This window comes from Oratosquilla oratoria, chromosome 14 (genome assembly GCF_046742065.1).
Source record: "Oratosquilla oratoria isolate Oo_2021 chromosome 14, ASM4674206v1, whole genome shotgun sequence".
NCBI lineage: Eukaryota > Metazoa > Arthropoda > Malacostraca > Stomatopoda > Squillidae > Oratosquilla > Oratosquilla oratoria.
In genome coordinates this window covers 27,429,640-27,443,396 of record NC_134790.1, presented here as the reverse complement: position 1 = coordinate 27,443,396, position 13,757 = coordinate 27,429,640, and the positions used below count along the sequence as shown (strand labels likewise).

The 13,757-nt window shown below is 39.9% G+C and overlaps 1 protein-coding gene across 5 annotated transcripts in view; it reads left to right on the top strand.

The window, feature by feature from the left end:
- The window catches only part of LOC143032822 (venom dipeptidyl peptidase 4-like), a 248,985-nt gene that overhangs the window by 52,996 nt on the left and 182,232 nt on the right, over positions 1 to 13,757 (top strand). For 2 of the 5 annotated variants that reach the window (XM_076197910.1, XM_076197905.1), the window contains exons 1-2: positions 3,455 to 3,487; positions 6,087 to 6,251. The exons of 2 other annotated variants lie outside the window; for them this stretch is intronic. In XM_076197910.1, coding sequence (XP_076054025.1) covers positions 6,165 to 6,251 — 87 coding nt within the window. In that variant the 5' untranslated portion in view covers positions 3,455 to 3,487; positions 6,087 to 6,164. Of the gene's footprint in view, positions 1 to 3,454; positions 3,525 to 6,086; positions 6,252 to 13,757 lie in introns of those variants that run through there. One more of the 5 variants, XM_076197906.1, reaches the window with a different exon arrangement.

The following is a 13,757-nucleotide window of genomic DNA, read 5'->3' as shown; positions in this document are numbered from 1 at the left end:
AATAACAAACAGTCTTTCTCTGTGCAATTGTGTATGAGTAAGTCTTTAAAAAAAATTGGGGTCTTTTGTCTGGCCTTTCAAAGTTCTTTTCAGGTCGTAGATATTATTATCTGAAAGATGGGGTTGAAATAATGTTGGTCTTGGTTTGAAATAAATTGGACAATTCTTTATGATTTATAATATTTTTTTCACTTTCGGTGACCTTAGCTCTGGTCTTGACCCAATTTCTCTTTAAGATTGAATGGGGTCATACAGGAATCATGGCCCACTTGATCATTTTGTTCTAATATTGGTAACATTCAAACAAAGAAACAGAAACAAAACACCAGCGAATAAAAAAGAAACAGAAAAAAGGAAACGGGAAACAATTCTTCAATACGAAATGAAATCATGAATGTGCATGATAAAATACACAAAAATCACAGTGAGCAATTGTCAAGGACCACTAGTGACGACGCTTGATGACCGAAACCTCTGATTGTAGTTCAGTCTTTATGGGCAATTGCAGGACCGGCCTATCCCCTGAGGGACTATACAGCCCCTGCACCTCACCACGGTGGCTTGAGCCGGCTTGGTGAGATTGTGTGTGTGGTGAAAAGTGCATGTGAATTTTTTTTTAATGTTGGTTGTGAATGTCTGGAATTGTTAAAGTATCAGTGCACGGCAGTGGATGCTCCTAATGTCATGGAAATTGCATTAACTTAGAGTTCTAGAAAGAAAATCTAAGTTGTTCCACGCATGGAAAAAATACCTGCGACCGAAAAAAAAAATCAGAATATGAAAAACGATATGTACACCAAGATGGGAAAAAAAGATGACACCATATTTAAAGACTGGAGAAGAATCACAGAAGTATTTTGCTGCAAAGATTGTATCACGGGAAAACGATAATCGTGCGTAAACTCGGAGAATGAACTCTGATTGAAAATGTGGAGCTGTCTACAACAACAACCACAGCCACCATAGCCACATTTTTCACAATCTTCATTTTCAGCACAACAATCGCCTTGCCCACCAGAACCTCCATTCTCACAACTCTCAACAACGATGACAACAATGGAGACAAAAATACCAACATTACTTCTTCCGTCACTGTGAGCACTTACACACACACACACACACACACACACACACACACACACACACACACACACACACACACACACACACACACACACACCGAAATTAGAATATGCTATATCAGTGTGGGCATCTAGCACAAAGAAAAACATAAGAAAATTAGAAAGAATCCAAAGAACGGCGACAAAAATGGCACCCACACTATCAAATTTGACATATGAACAAAGATTGGAGAAATTACAGCTGTCAACATTGGAGCAGAGAAGGGAGAGAGGCGATTTGTTGACCATTTTCAGAATTACGAAAGGGATGGAGGTTCTCGATAGAGATGACCTATCAAAATGGGACAAGCGAGAAACAAGAGGACACGAAAAGAAACTAAAGAAAGACAGTTACAGAAGAGACCTAAACAAAAATAGTTTTCCACACAGAGTGATCGATGTCAGGAACAAATTGTACAGTGAAACAGTGAATGCCAGAACTATACACGATTTCAAAAATAAACTGGACGTAGAGAGATACGAAAACGGGTCACAACGAGCATAGCTCCCGTCCCGTAAAATACAACTAGGTAAATGCAGAGAGAGAGAGAGAGAGAGAGAGAGAGAGAGAGAGAGAGAAACCCTGGAACTCCTGACGAAGATAAGAACTAGAATTACGTCACGTTCTGCACGCAGGTGTAGACTACGAGGGAGGGGGAGGGACCTGGACATAAATTCCTGACCTCTTTTTTCTCGAGTCTCAAACACAATAAGACAAAATGGGTTTTTATCGAAGAGATTGAAACATTGTGATACAACTTGAAGTTCAGCGATTGCTGAAGGCCGTGTGTGTGTATGTATGTATGTGTATGTGTGCGTGTAATGTATAACATTCGATCTACTTCACTACTGTTTCTTTCATTCCGTAGCTCTTAATGGGAAACGTGCCCCTCACCATATACAGCACACACACACACACACACACACGCCCGCGCGCGCGCACAACCCCATACAATAGGGACAATACACTAGGTATGCTTCTTTGTGGGCGAATTTGGACATGGTATGTACGAACACCTGTCCATACATCAATTAGTTTATACAGACATATATATATATATATACATATATATATATATATATATATATAAATATATATATATATATATATAATGTGTGGTGTGTGTGTATATGTATGTATATATAATGTGTGTATGTATATCAATGTGTTATTTTTTTTCCAAATATTGTGGGGTGTTGGGTTGGGGGTAAATGGGTAGGGGAACAGTTATGTATGTGTGTGACGTCACGAACACATGTATACACAGGTGTTTATCTCTCTCCCTCCTCCTGCATGTCCTACAAAAGTGGTTCAACACTTGTTGTTATAAATTCGATTTGATAGCAGTCTTTGGAAATGGGAATACCGGATGATTGGGCCTGCACCCGCACGCGCGGGCGCACACACACACACACACACACACACACACACACACACACACACACACACACACACACACACACACACACACACACACAGTCATGGTATCTGTTGGACAAGTTTGTGCGTAGGTGTGTGTTTGTGTGTGTATGTGTGTGCATGTGTATTTAAGGTCACAGTATTACCTATGAATCGGACCTTGTATGAGCTCTGAGCTCTCATCCGGGAGGGTAAAAAAATATCGATCACGAGACCAACACGTAGTCCAAGAATATGGGTAAACACATATGTATACCTATGTACACATTGACACACACACGGCCACGTATGTGTATAATGAATAGACATGATTATCCTTAATGCAAGTGATGATAGTGGAACTGCCTAGTGTAGGTCTTATGGTCTTTTGCAGTCTCCTTCATTCTTATGTTCTTATAATCTAGTTATTTCCAATAACTCAAAGACTGACAATATCATTTGTAAAGTATTGACCCTTCTAGGGCACTCGTAGACAGTTTGATTCAATATCTCACGGAATTGTCAATACAATCTTCAGGATTTTGTGTTGGATTGGGTCACCACGATGTCGCCGTTAATAAACTTGTGATTTCAAACAGAATAAAATCTATATCACGATCACTAGGTGATTTTATTCAGCTGAGGTCTCCTCCCCCTAACTTTCAAGTGAAGGAAAACATCGCCTGGCGTCATTTAGAACAAATATTTAGAAATTTGAGTGTGTTGTTATTAGTGGGTTGTAATTCGAGAAGAAATCAAAGGAGTGCTTGATTCAGAGCGAAATTGTGGAGGATATGGTGAAGAATGTATGTGTGTGTGTGTGTGTGTGTGTGTTGGTGTATGGGTGAAGGGTATGGAGTACGTGGGAGGGAGGGAGAGGGGGCGAGGTTGGCCCTGGACCGTCAGCTCGAGGATTCAGTCAGTCTGACGTTGGCTGTGTGTGAGACAACACCGGGTCGCTCTTGAGGTAGTGAGCGATTTCACGTGTTGTGAATCCTTGTGCTGTAGGCCCTGGTTTGGGGGGGGGGGGGTAAGGGGAGAAGGCTGTGCCGGTCTGGGGACCATATTTACAAAATCATTGCGTTTGTGTATACGTCGGTAAACCTAAATGTACCTGAACTGTTTCTACGGATGAGCGTGTACGCCGGATGTAGTGATAAAGTTGAACACATGCTATTTGTAGTTAAATGATATCGTTTTTTCTTCTTTTTCGTTTTGGAAAATGTTACCTGGTAATCCTCTTTTATACTAATGGGGACGGAGAGGTGGAGGGGTTATTGTGAGTGATTTTGATGATGTTGATTTTCGTGGAAACACGGAAAGCAATTTTTTTTTTCTTGTTCAGGAGATGGTCTGGGATTGAAAGGCCACCAGCAGCAGCCTTCTTGCTCGCGAATTCCTCAATCTAGTCGTCCCTGGCTTCACCATGTTTTGTTAATGGACTATCACACTGGGCTATTTTTCCTCCGACCTCCGGTTAGTTGGCGGTATCGCCCGCCTCCAGAACTTTTTCCACCGTGAAATCACCTGGGGAAACTATTTTGATTTTTCAACCATTTACATACAATGTCATTTGATATACTGGAGGAAAATGATTTCCCTCCAGCATATTAGATTCCTCCTCGAAAGCTGCGGGGTGCAAATCTCCTTCAACAGTCGAAGGCAAAATAGCCCAGTGTGATAACTCCTTTACCAACGAAGAATGCTATGCATCAAGAGGGCACGTGCAGAACATTTGTAACACGTGTACTCCCTCCCCCCTTTGTTCGTGATTCAGTGACGGTGTGGTGCCAGGTGGGTTCTACTGGCATTCGTCCTCTGTGCTGCCAGAAGGGGTCATTTGTGTTGCTGTGCTGCCGTGGAGGGGGCGGGGGCGGGGCGATTCTGGACGAGCGCGATGCAGTTCCTACCTCCTTCGGCGAGGTCGGGGCGGGGGACGTTGCTTGCTCTGGCATTAAAAAAAAAAAAAGAAAAAAAAAATCTAATCTCAAGAACAGTGTGTGTGTGCGTGTGTGTGTGTGTGCGCGCGCTTGCGGGTGAGAGTGTGTGCGTTTCTAGGCGTGTTTGTGTGCGTGTGTTTACGGGTGAGTTTTTTTGTGTATTTACCCAATTGTAATTTACAGGAAAACCTGCATTCGTAAAGCTCCGCATGTATACAGTATGTATGTGCGTGTGTTTGTGTGTGTCTAACCGCCTGTCTCCGGCCCACCCGAAAATGAGGAAGTTTCTGACTCGGGATTCACTGTAGATTAATGGTGTGTGTGATTGATGCAGCAGACCCAGATCAGGGTCGGATAGAGTCCTTAAAACGACGACAGTTTTTCTCGCACATTACCATAAACGCACTGACGAGGGTGTTGATGGGATTTGAGGATGAACGTTGGGGGAGATGAATCTCTCTGAGGTCCGTCTCAAAGGACACTTACAAACACATTTTTTATCCCTATATGCTCTTTTGACGTTAGCCAGAATGAAGTAATGAAAGTTCGGCCAGAGTAGGTTAATCGAAACCTTATTTAACCATTCGTGATGAATAAGAATATTTTTGTTACATTATATATATATATATATATATATATATATATATATATATATATATATATATATATATATACACACAAGTTAAGCTGACCAGTTAAGCTGACCAGATAAGCCAGGGAAAGCAACTGTGACAATAATAAAGTAGAACTACACATTCTCCTTTTGTTTATCAACCATATCGAAGGTGTTCTTAGAGCGTCCACGTGCAATAGAAGGTCTCAACCCATGATAACCTATCGTTGGGGAAGCGATGATGAGTTCCTGCAACCTTGTGTGCTCTTCAATGACCCTTACGGACACGTTCCCGAAGGGTGAAAGTCCTGTACCCGACCTTCGAAAAGTAACATCCTTTCGTCTGGAAAGGATTTCTCTCCTGTGCGTGTTTAGGCTTTCCTTGACACTTAGTCGTCATCGAGAGGGGTGATGGAGGTAGCGAGGTGTGTTTCAATAATGTTTACTATCGATTATAAGTTATAGGATTCGTGTACTCGTAAAGTATGCCTGCGTGTGTGTGTGTGTGTGTTTATCTAATACCTGATTGCAGTATACAGGAATGGAGCAACTCTCACAGGGTTCTGACCCTTACTCTTCAGTTATCATGTCTATCTTCAAACTCATAATGATCAGTTTATGCGTATCATTTGTAGTCAAGGTTAAGTAGCCTATGGGGAAAAACAAATAGACCTTCCGTTTCACAGGGAAGACTAAAGCCTCGTTTACACGGGGCAAGTTGAGAGGCAAGTCAAGTATGCAAATTATTTGAATTGGAGAGGAAAACGAGCAAGTACATGTTCGCACAGGCGAAGTCAGAGACAAGTGTCCTGTGTGAATTTCTACTTGCTCACTTTCCTCTCCAGTTCAAGTAGTTGCACACTTGACTTGTAAACGAGGCTTAAGTCTGCATCTTATAGGTTGCTATTGGGAATAAACGGTATGAAATTAAACATATCAATGGTATCCGTGGTTACCAATTGAACACGATAGATTTTCTGTTCAACCCGGTTTGTGAATACACTTCTGTGCAGGCAGCACCACCGCTGAGGACTCATTTTTTAGTGCAAGAAGGACAAACGCCATTAAAGGTGGCTGCGCGTGGCGTGACCATGGCGGTGTCAAACGCCATTGGATTGACTTCGCCCTATGAGAACTTGGACCACGAAAGGAACACCAACGACAACTCGGAGAAGAAGGTAAGATCATGCTGGATGGAGTCTGGAGTGCTGACATAAGATAGAACTCTTATTGATTAACTTGTTGATTTATGGATCGACTTGTTTGTACATTTATGTATTTGATTTGTTTATGATTTTTATTATATATTTATTTGGTACTGTTAATGTATTTATTGATTTGATTATTTATGTCTTTATATATTGTGAGGAGGAGGGGGGAGGAGGAGGAAAGGTAAAAGGAAAAACAGCAGTAGGAAGAAAACGAGGAGAGAAATCCCGAGGAAGAAGAGCAGGAGCGGCGGGTGGTGGTGGAGGAGGAGGAAAGGGAAAAACAGCAGTAGGAAGAAAACGAGGAGGGAAATCCCAAGGAAGAAGAGCAGGAGCGGCGGGTGGTGGTGGAGGAGGAGGAACAGGAAGAGAGGAGGCAGGTGATGGAGATGGCACGATTGCTAAGTGTTGGAGGAAGAAGCGAACGAAGAGTGACGTGATGAAATGATCAAGGTTGGAGGAAAGGGGAGCAAGGTGTGAGAAAGGGATTAAGGATTTCGTGAGAAGGAAAAGAAGGTGAGAGTGGAAGAGGAACAAGGACAAGGCAACAGTAGAAAACGGGGCTTTGGTTATTTTCTCTGCTTATAAAGAGGAAAACGGAGAGGAGAATGGGAAGATAATGGTGGTGTTGGGAGGTAGTGGTGTTTAATATTGGTAGTGTTGATGTTTAGTGGTGTTTCGTGGGGTTGATGTTTAACGGTGGTGGTGTAGTGTCGGTGGTGTTTGGCTTTTTTACTAGTGGTGTTTGGTGTAGGTATCGGTGGAGATGATGTTAAGTGAGGGAGGTGTTGAGACACACTGAAGGTAAAGCGAAATTAATCGGCAAGAAGATTCGAGTGTTCTTGTTCAAATTAATTATTCACCGACATGACGTCACCGATAGCCGTTACTATAGCGGATGCAGTTACCATTTGTTTAATTTACTTATCTATTTATTTACACATTTATTATATGCTTATTTACACATTTTTACATTCATTTTATTATTACTTTCTATTTTTATTTGCTGATTGAAATAATTTATCTTTTTCATTCTGGGTTTCCTGGTCATTTTCTCTGTTCAAATAATAAAATAATAACTTCCTCGTTATTCTATTAAATTATTTATCTCCAACAATTCCTCTAGCAACAAAAGAGAAAACAATGATGAACAGAATAGCCTTGGGGCAGCAACAGTAAGAGGAAAAACGCCAGACATTACCGAAGCCGTCGACAGAAAAAGGTTCAGACTGTGAAACCGGTAGGATAATCATTCATGTTAACTATTACGCCACCACGTCTGGTAGACCCCGGAATGAAACGAAATATGTATGGACCAAGACCCTACTTTGAAAAGGATCTTTGAAGTTCGACAGAAAAAAATATCTCAAGATGTCCTCAAAGACGAAAAATGGGGATACATTAATGTTTTGGAGGGAGCGGAGGAGTGGTAGGGGGAGAGAGGGTTTGCGTCGAAAGAACGTAAGGAGTTTCCGGTAGACGGCACCTTGGCCCTAAGCACCTCGGACTATCTGGGTAGCTTGCGGGATTCGAGTCCGGGTCCATGTGCGAAGCGAGGCTGAGACAAATCCTCCACAGCGGTGCTTGACAAAGAAAGTGAAGTAGCTACGGCCGAAGCCGTCACCTTTGCCCCATTAGCATACGCTCTAAGGACTGTTGGGGGTAGGTAGCAAAATGTCACTGCTAGGAATCGGAGGAGGTGCGGGATTCGAACCCACAACTGAGCGAATGCGAGACCAGCACGCTTCCGGTGACGTCGCCAGCGCACTATGACAAAGAAAGACGGAGTAATGATTGCATGAAGGGAGGTTGGAGGTAAGGAGGTATTGCATTGGAGGCAAAACGTGGGAGGCGTGATAGGGAAAGTGGGACACGCAGGAGGAGGAGGAGGAGGAGGAGGTAATTTAAAGAGGTAGTGAGGAGGCAAAGATGGGAAGGAAGACGTTAGTGAATGAGGAGGAGGGAGGGAGAGTAATGGACGGGTGGTAGCACAGGCGGCAGTAATAAGGACATGGCTTATGACAGAAGACCCCATATTCCCCGAAAGTGGCAAAATAGAATAAGATAGTTAAATGGAATAATATATATATATATATATATATATATATATATATATATATATATATATATATATATATATATATATATATATATATTTCAAGACTCGAAACATCGGTGTATTTTTTTTTTTTTTTTTTTTTTTTAATTAATTTTAAGTCATTATTAATATATTCCATAAGAGTCTTGGTCTTGTCCAAGGGCCACAAGAATGATCGACTTTCAATGTCTTGAAGTAAGGAAGGAGTTTCCTAGAAAGAGGAAGGCGGGGGTCAGTAAAGCTAGAAAGCATCGCTTGGATCCTAGAGAAAGAGAACAGTTTCGTGTACAGTCGCCTCAGTAAACGTTGTTACCAATTAAAAAAAATCGTTCACCAAAATGACCAATCGGCACTCTTGTTCCAACAGTTTTGAGAAGGGGAAAGAAGGAGAGAGCGGGAAGAGGAAACAAGAAAGAAAAAAGGAAGAGAGATAAAGGGTTGATGTTATTAAGTCCAACGAAACGAAAGGAGGAATGAGAGAGTGTGTAGGTGAGGAGGAGGAGGAGAAGGAAGTTCGTGGGAATAGAGCCGAGAAGATAAAGGTTGTGGCACACTACGCATTTCTCGCTCGTATGCTACTTGCTTTTCAAATCTCCAAATGTCAAATTAATATTTTGTCGTATACTGAGAGGCTGAATGACGCACTAAGAAGTTAAACCTATACGAATGTTAGACACATCGAGATATTCTTACGTAAGTTTAGAATATTGTAACCCAAGTTGTTGCTACTCAAACGAAGTAGCAAAAGCAAGTAGCATGCTAGCCTAGTGTGCCGCCACCTACGAACAAAGGCAAACGGTGAATGTTCACAATGGCGTGACCTTTTTTGTGGGCGTGGGTGTTTCATCACGGTCGTGGTTCATGCACTGGATTCTTAATTGGTCCCTGTGACCCTTCCGGAGGGGGTGGGCAACCTTCTCTAATCCCACGTGCCAAAATCAGCCAATCTTCGATCCAAAAAAAGGTTCCCACACGCCAACCGAAGTTATTGGGAACGTATTATAATTTATAATATTTTAAATATTTGGGAAATCTGTCCATATAAAAAGAAAAAAAAATCAAACTGCAGGTGTAAAATCAAAGAATATTGAGTGATTTCTAAGTCATGTCAGATTGAATTAATTCAATGAATGAATTTTTATTAAAAGGTCGTTTATGCCTTTATGTGCAATTTTAGCTGTCATATAAAGTCAAGCAATTCAAAAACTCAATTCTTAACTTCAGCAAAATAAAGTAGACAATAATTCTTAATTTCACATAATCTTGACAGAAATTTACTTTTCATGTTAAATATGTTGAGGGAGACTTCCCCAATTTTTTATATAATATTCTCAATGTGGTCACTGAAAACGAGATATACGGTGGTATTCTTAAAAAAGAATTACCTCCTTATATAAATCTTATATAGATCCTTGTCAAGGGAAAGATTTGTATAAGGAAATATTTTTTAAGAATACCACTGTAAGATTCTAACGGTAGTATTCTTAAAAAAATCTTTCCTTGTATAAATCTTTCTCCAAAGATTTATATAAAACATAAGGAAAGATCTTTATTAAAATATCACCGATAATCTCTTCGGATAGGTAGAGCCATTTGTGGTGTCACATTTGTACTTGATATAAACTTAAGCTTGAACCGTTGTATAGCTGAACATGGGTTTTGTTTACCGATGATTTTATTATTCACTAAAATTTGAAATAATGTAAGTAATTATGCCACTTCTAACGTACTGGCGAATGCTGCAACACATCGACATGACAAAACCAGTGTTCTCATGAAATTATATCAAAAGTGTCGTATGCAGGGTTTTAAAGTTAACGTTTTTATGGAACCTGGAATTTTTGCACTGTTTTGGTGTAGATTCGGAAAAATATATCGGATGTTACAATTCCTGTGGTTCGATCGTGGTTGTGGATATAAAAATTGATAATCCACTTTGTAATCTACTTAATTTCACTTTATGTGTATAGTCTTCGTTCTATTCCTGTAGCTATGATTATTTACGTTGTCACAGTCAAGAAAATGGAGAGTAAAAAGGCTGGCAGTACGAACTAAACATATTAATGCATAAAGGCACAACAACGATTGAGTTGCCAGTTGCTCTGTTTTGGACAAAGGACTTGGCAAATCGAGGTATAACCAATCTAACAATCTAGAGAGAAAGAGGCGAAATCCCTCCTTATTTAAAAGACACCAAACAACGGGTATCTTCTCCATCTGTTTTCTCCTCCTGTCTCTCATTTCAAGACTTTCTCGACCATAAACGTCTCTCGACTTCAAACTAGTTATGACCAATCCAGCTGCCGAAAGAAGAATATTTAGTCAATGACCACACTAGACGCAGATTAAAATAATAATAAATAAATAGAAATATATATATATACCAAGAATTTTCCCCCTTTTAAGGGAGTTAGCCAAGTCACGTAGCTACTCCCACCCATTCTACTCCCAACTATTCCACTTCCATCCACCACCCTGTCCCACCTCTCATCTTAGCTCCTCGTGGATGACGGGTCATCTATGTATCCTGCTGTCAGAAGCAATGTAGCAAGACACAGTAGATACATTCTAACTTAGATAAATGGGTTACATGATGAATCTTGAAAGGTTTGATAAAATGAATTCATGGATGAGAAGAAACGATGTAGCAAACGATTGTGGGATTATTTTTATCATGAATTTGTCTCTGAATAACTGCCTGAGGTTTTGCATGACACGAGAAATCCATTACTTGCTTGAGAAGCTACGGAAGCAAGTCATTCGGAGATATTTCTCTAAACGAAATGTTTCATAATGTAACTGAGTTTTACCAGAAACGATCACCAAGGACATGAATGAATAGATAAGAAAAGAAAAGTAATAGGTTAAATAAATAAAAGAAAAAAATGGTAAAAAAAAAAAAAATTATTGAAAAAAACGTATGAATCACAGCATGTGAAATTTTTCTTTAATATAAAAACTTGAAATTCTGAAACGGAGTGAAGCTGTTCCCAAATAGATTAAGGTATTTTCAATTTTGTATCGTTGTGATCTCGAATTTACTGTGAATGACCAGAAATGATCGCGTAACATTTGACAAATTTTCTGTAAACAAGAATGCATTATAACGTAAATACTATACAGAAAAAATGAATCAAAAGATCCATTAACTTGAACGAAAAATATGGATTGGTCTGGGTCGTTTGTTGCAACCCGACAAAGATTCAAATAAAGGCTGGTGATCTTTGTAAGTGAAGGTTAGCATGAATACTGACAAGTTTGAGCCAACTGGTTCCCCTTTGGCCTTTTGGTCGACTCGCTGTTGGTAAGATCTACATCCTGTCCAAGTGTTTGTTGCTAAGGGGGGAATATTTGGGAGTTGAACTTTGCGCGATTCATTATGTTAAGTAATTTATGTCCAATGTTATTTATCATTCTTTATATAACTTGCGGGTTCTTATGGTCTGAGATTATTTGTATATAGTTTCCCCCCAAATACGTCTTTGCATCTTTGCCTGTTAGGTACATAAAAAAAATAAATGAAATTTAAATTTCCACATACGTTCTTGGCTTGAAATCGACTGAAAATATCTTGGGTGTATCAGCCCTGCTCTTCAGATGGTATATCAATATCTATGTCTACGTCTTCTGAACTTTGTTTTAAATTCCGCTTCACATTGAGTTGACTGTCATCAACTATTGTGTTCGTTTGAGTAGAAATGACTTCGGTTACAATAATTTTCTTTTTCGAATCTCCAAATGTCAAAATACCTTTGCTTCATATAATAATAAACTAAATGACAAATTAAAAGAAGCTGCAATAATACGAATATTGAACACATTTTTTAAAATCTTCATCGAGAAGTCTAGAATAGAGCAGGGGAAGTAGTATTCTACCTATTCAATTTCACAATAGTTGACGAAAATTACAAAGGATTACAAAGGAGGAGCATGCCGACAGGGGACCTTTTGGTCCATAACTAGGTCGGATTAAAGAAAATAATAATAATAAAAGAATAAAATAATAAGAAATAATAAAATAGGTAAAGTTAAATAATAAACAAACAGGTTTTAATGTCTTGTACATATTCGCCACATCAGCGTCCATTGAACAATTTGTGACTTTATTTAATTTATTTAGGTGAAAGCTATCCTTGTGTGGACAAAGAGGTGAGAGGGGGATTCGCAGAGCTCAAGTGAAAGTACACGACCCTCGATTGCAAAAAGTCTTCGACCATCATCTTTATTCAATAATGCAAATGAAACTTTTATTGGAGAATGTATTGGTTGTATTTTTGTACACCACAAAATACATTTCTCTTTATGATGAATACAGTGCAGTAAAATGTACCAAAATCTCGGCAGCAAACGTTATACGGTGGAAACAGTACCGTGGATCAAGACTTTTGTCGCCCACTGTACCTTACTTTAGTTTTGGGGTTTCTTCAACACATCCTTTATTCTTCCCTCTCTGGTGAATAACATCTTCTGGCGACAGACAATAAGGATTAAAAGTAACGTTCGACAGTGGTTGGGGTCAGCCTGGATGTTGATCGAGTTAAATTAGTAATACAAATAACAGATAAAAAGTAAAGAGTTTTTTGTTTAAATGGAGTAGATCGCGCAATCTTAATGTATTTGAATTTGTTGCCATTTTTGGAAATGAGTATACATGGAGTTTCTTGTGAAATGTATGGCAACAGTACCATGTATATGTGTTGAGTTTTGAATTTTTATTTGTATATTCATTAATTCATTTATTTGCTTCTCTACTTGTTTATTGATTAATTTACTTACTTCTTGTTTATTCATGTATTTATCTCTCTGCACTTGTTCATTTTTGTTTTATTCGTTTGTTTCTTTGAGCATAGTATTGGCGTCTATAGTTTGATTTGTTCGAAGAAATGGGGGTCCCCTCTGTTGAACCGGGTCATTTATGTGTCGCCAAATGTTGGGTCAAGATTCAGGTAGCTGTGACCTAATCCGGGTTGACCAGTGGACAAGAAGCGGGTCCCCCACAGATACAAAGTCCGAGCACAGAAGAACCTGATAGCCTTGGGCTGTGTCGCGCAGGAGTAGAATTGATTCCCAGTGGGTCCTGTCGCACGACGTAAGGTCCCTTCCCTGCCTTTGGAGTTATTGTATCAAGTGCACTCAGCCTACGCTATCCTTTTGTCAATGTACTGTAGAAAATAATCATGACAAATGGAATAGATTTACAACCACAATGTCAAGAATGTGACGTCACTCAAAATTGGGGGGGGGGGAAGGGACCCGTTAAGAAAGGTTTCTGGTGTTGCCTCAGCGTCTGCGGCGGCTCTGTGTCCGGTTTCGTGTTCCTCGGTGAGTCAACAGGTCCGCCAACGCGTGTGCCGTTATCCGTTCCATTTGCAATGGGA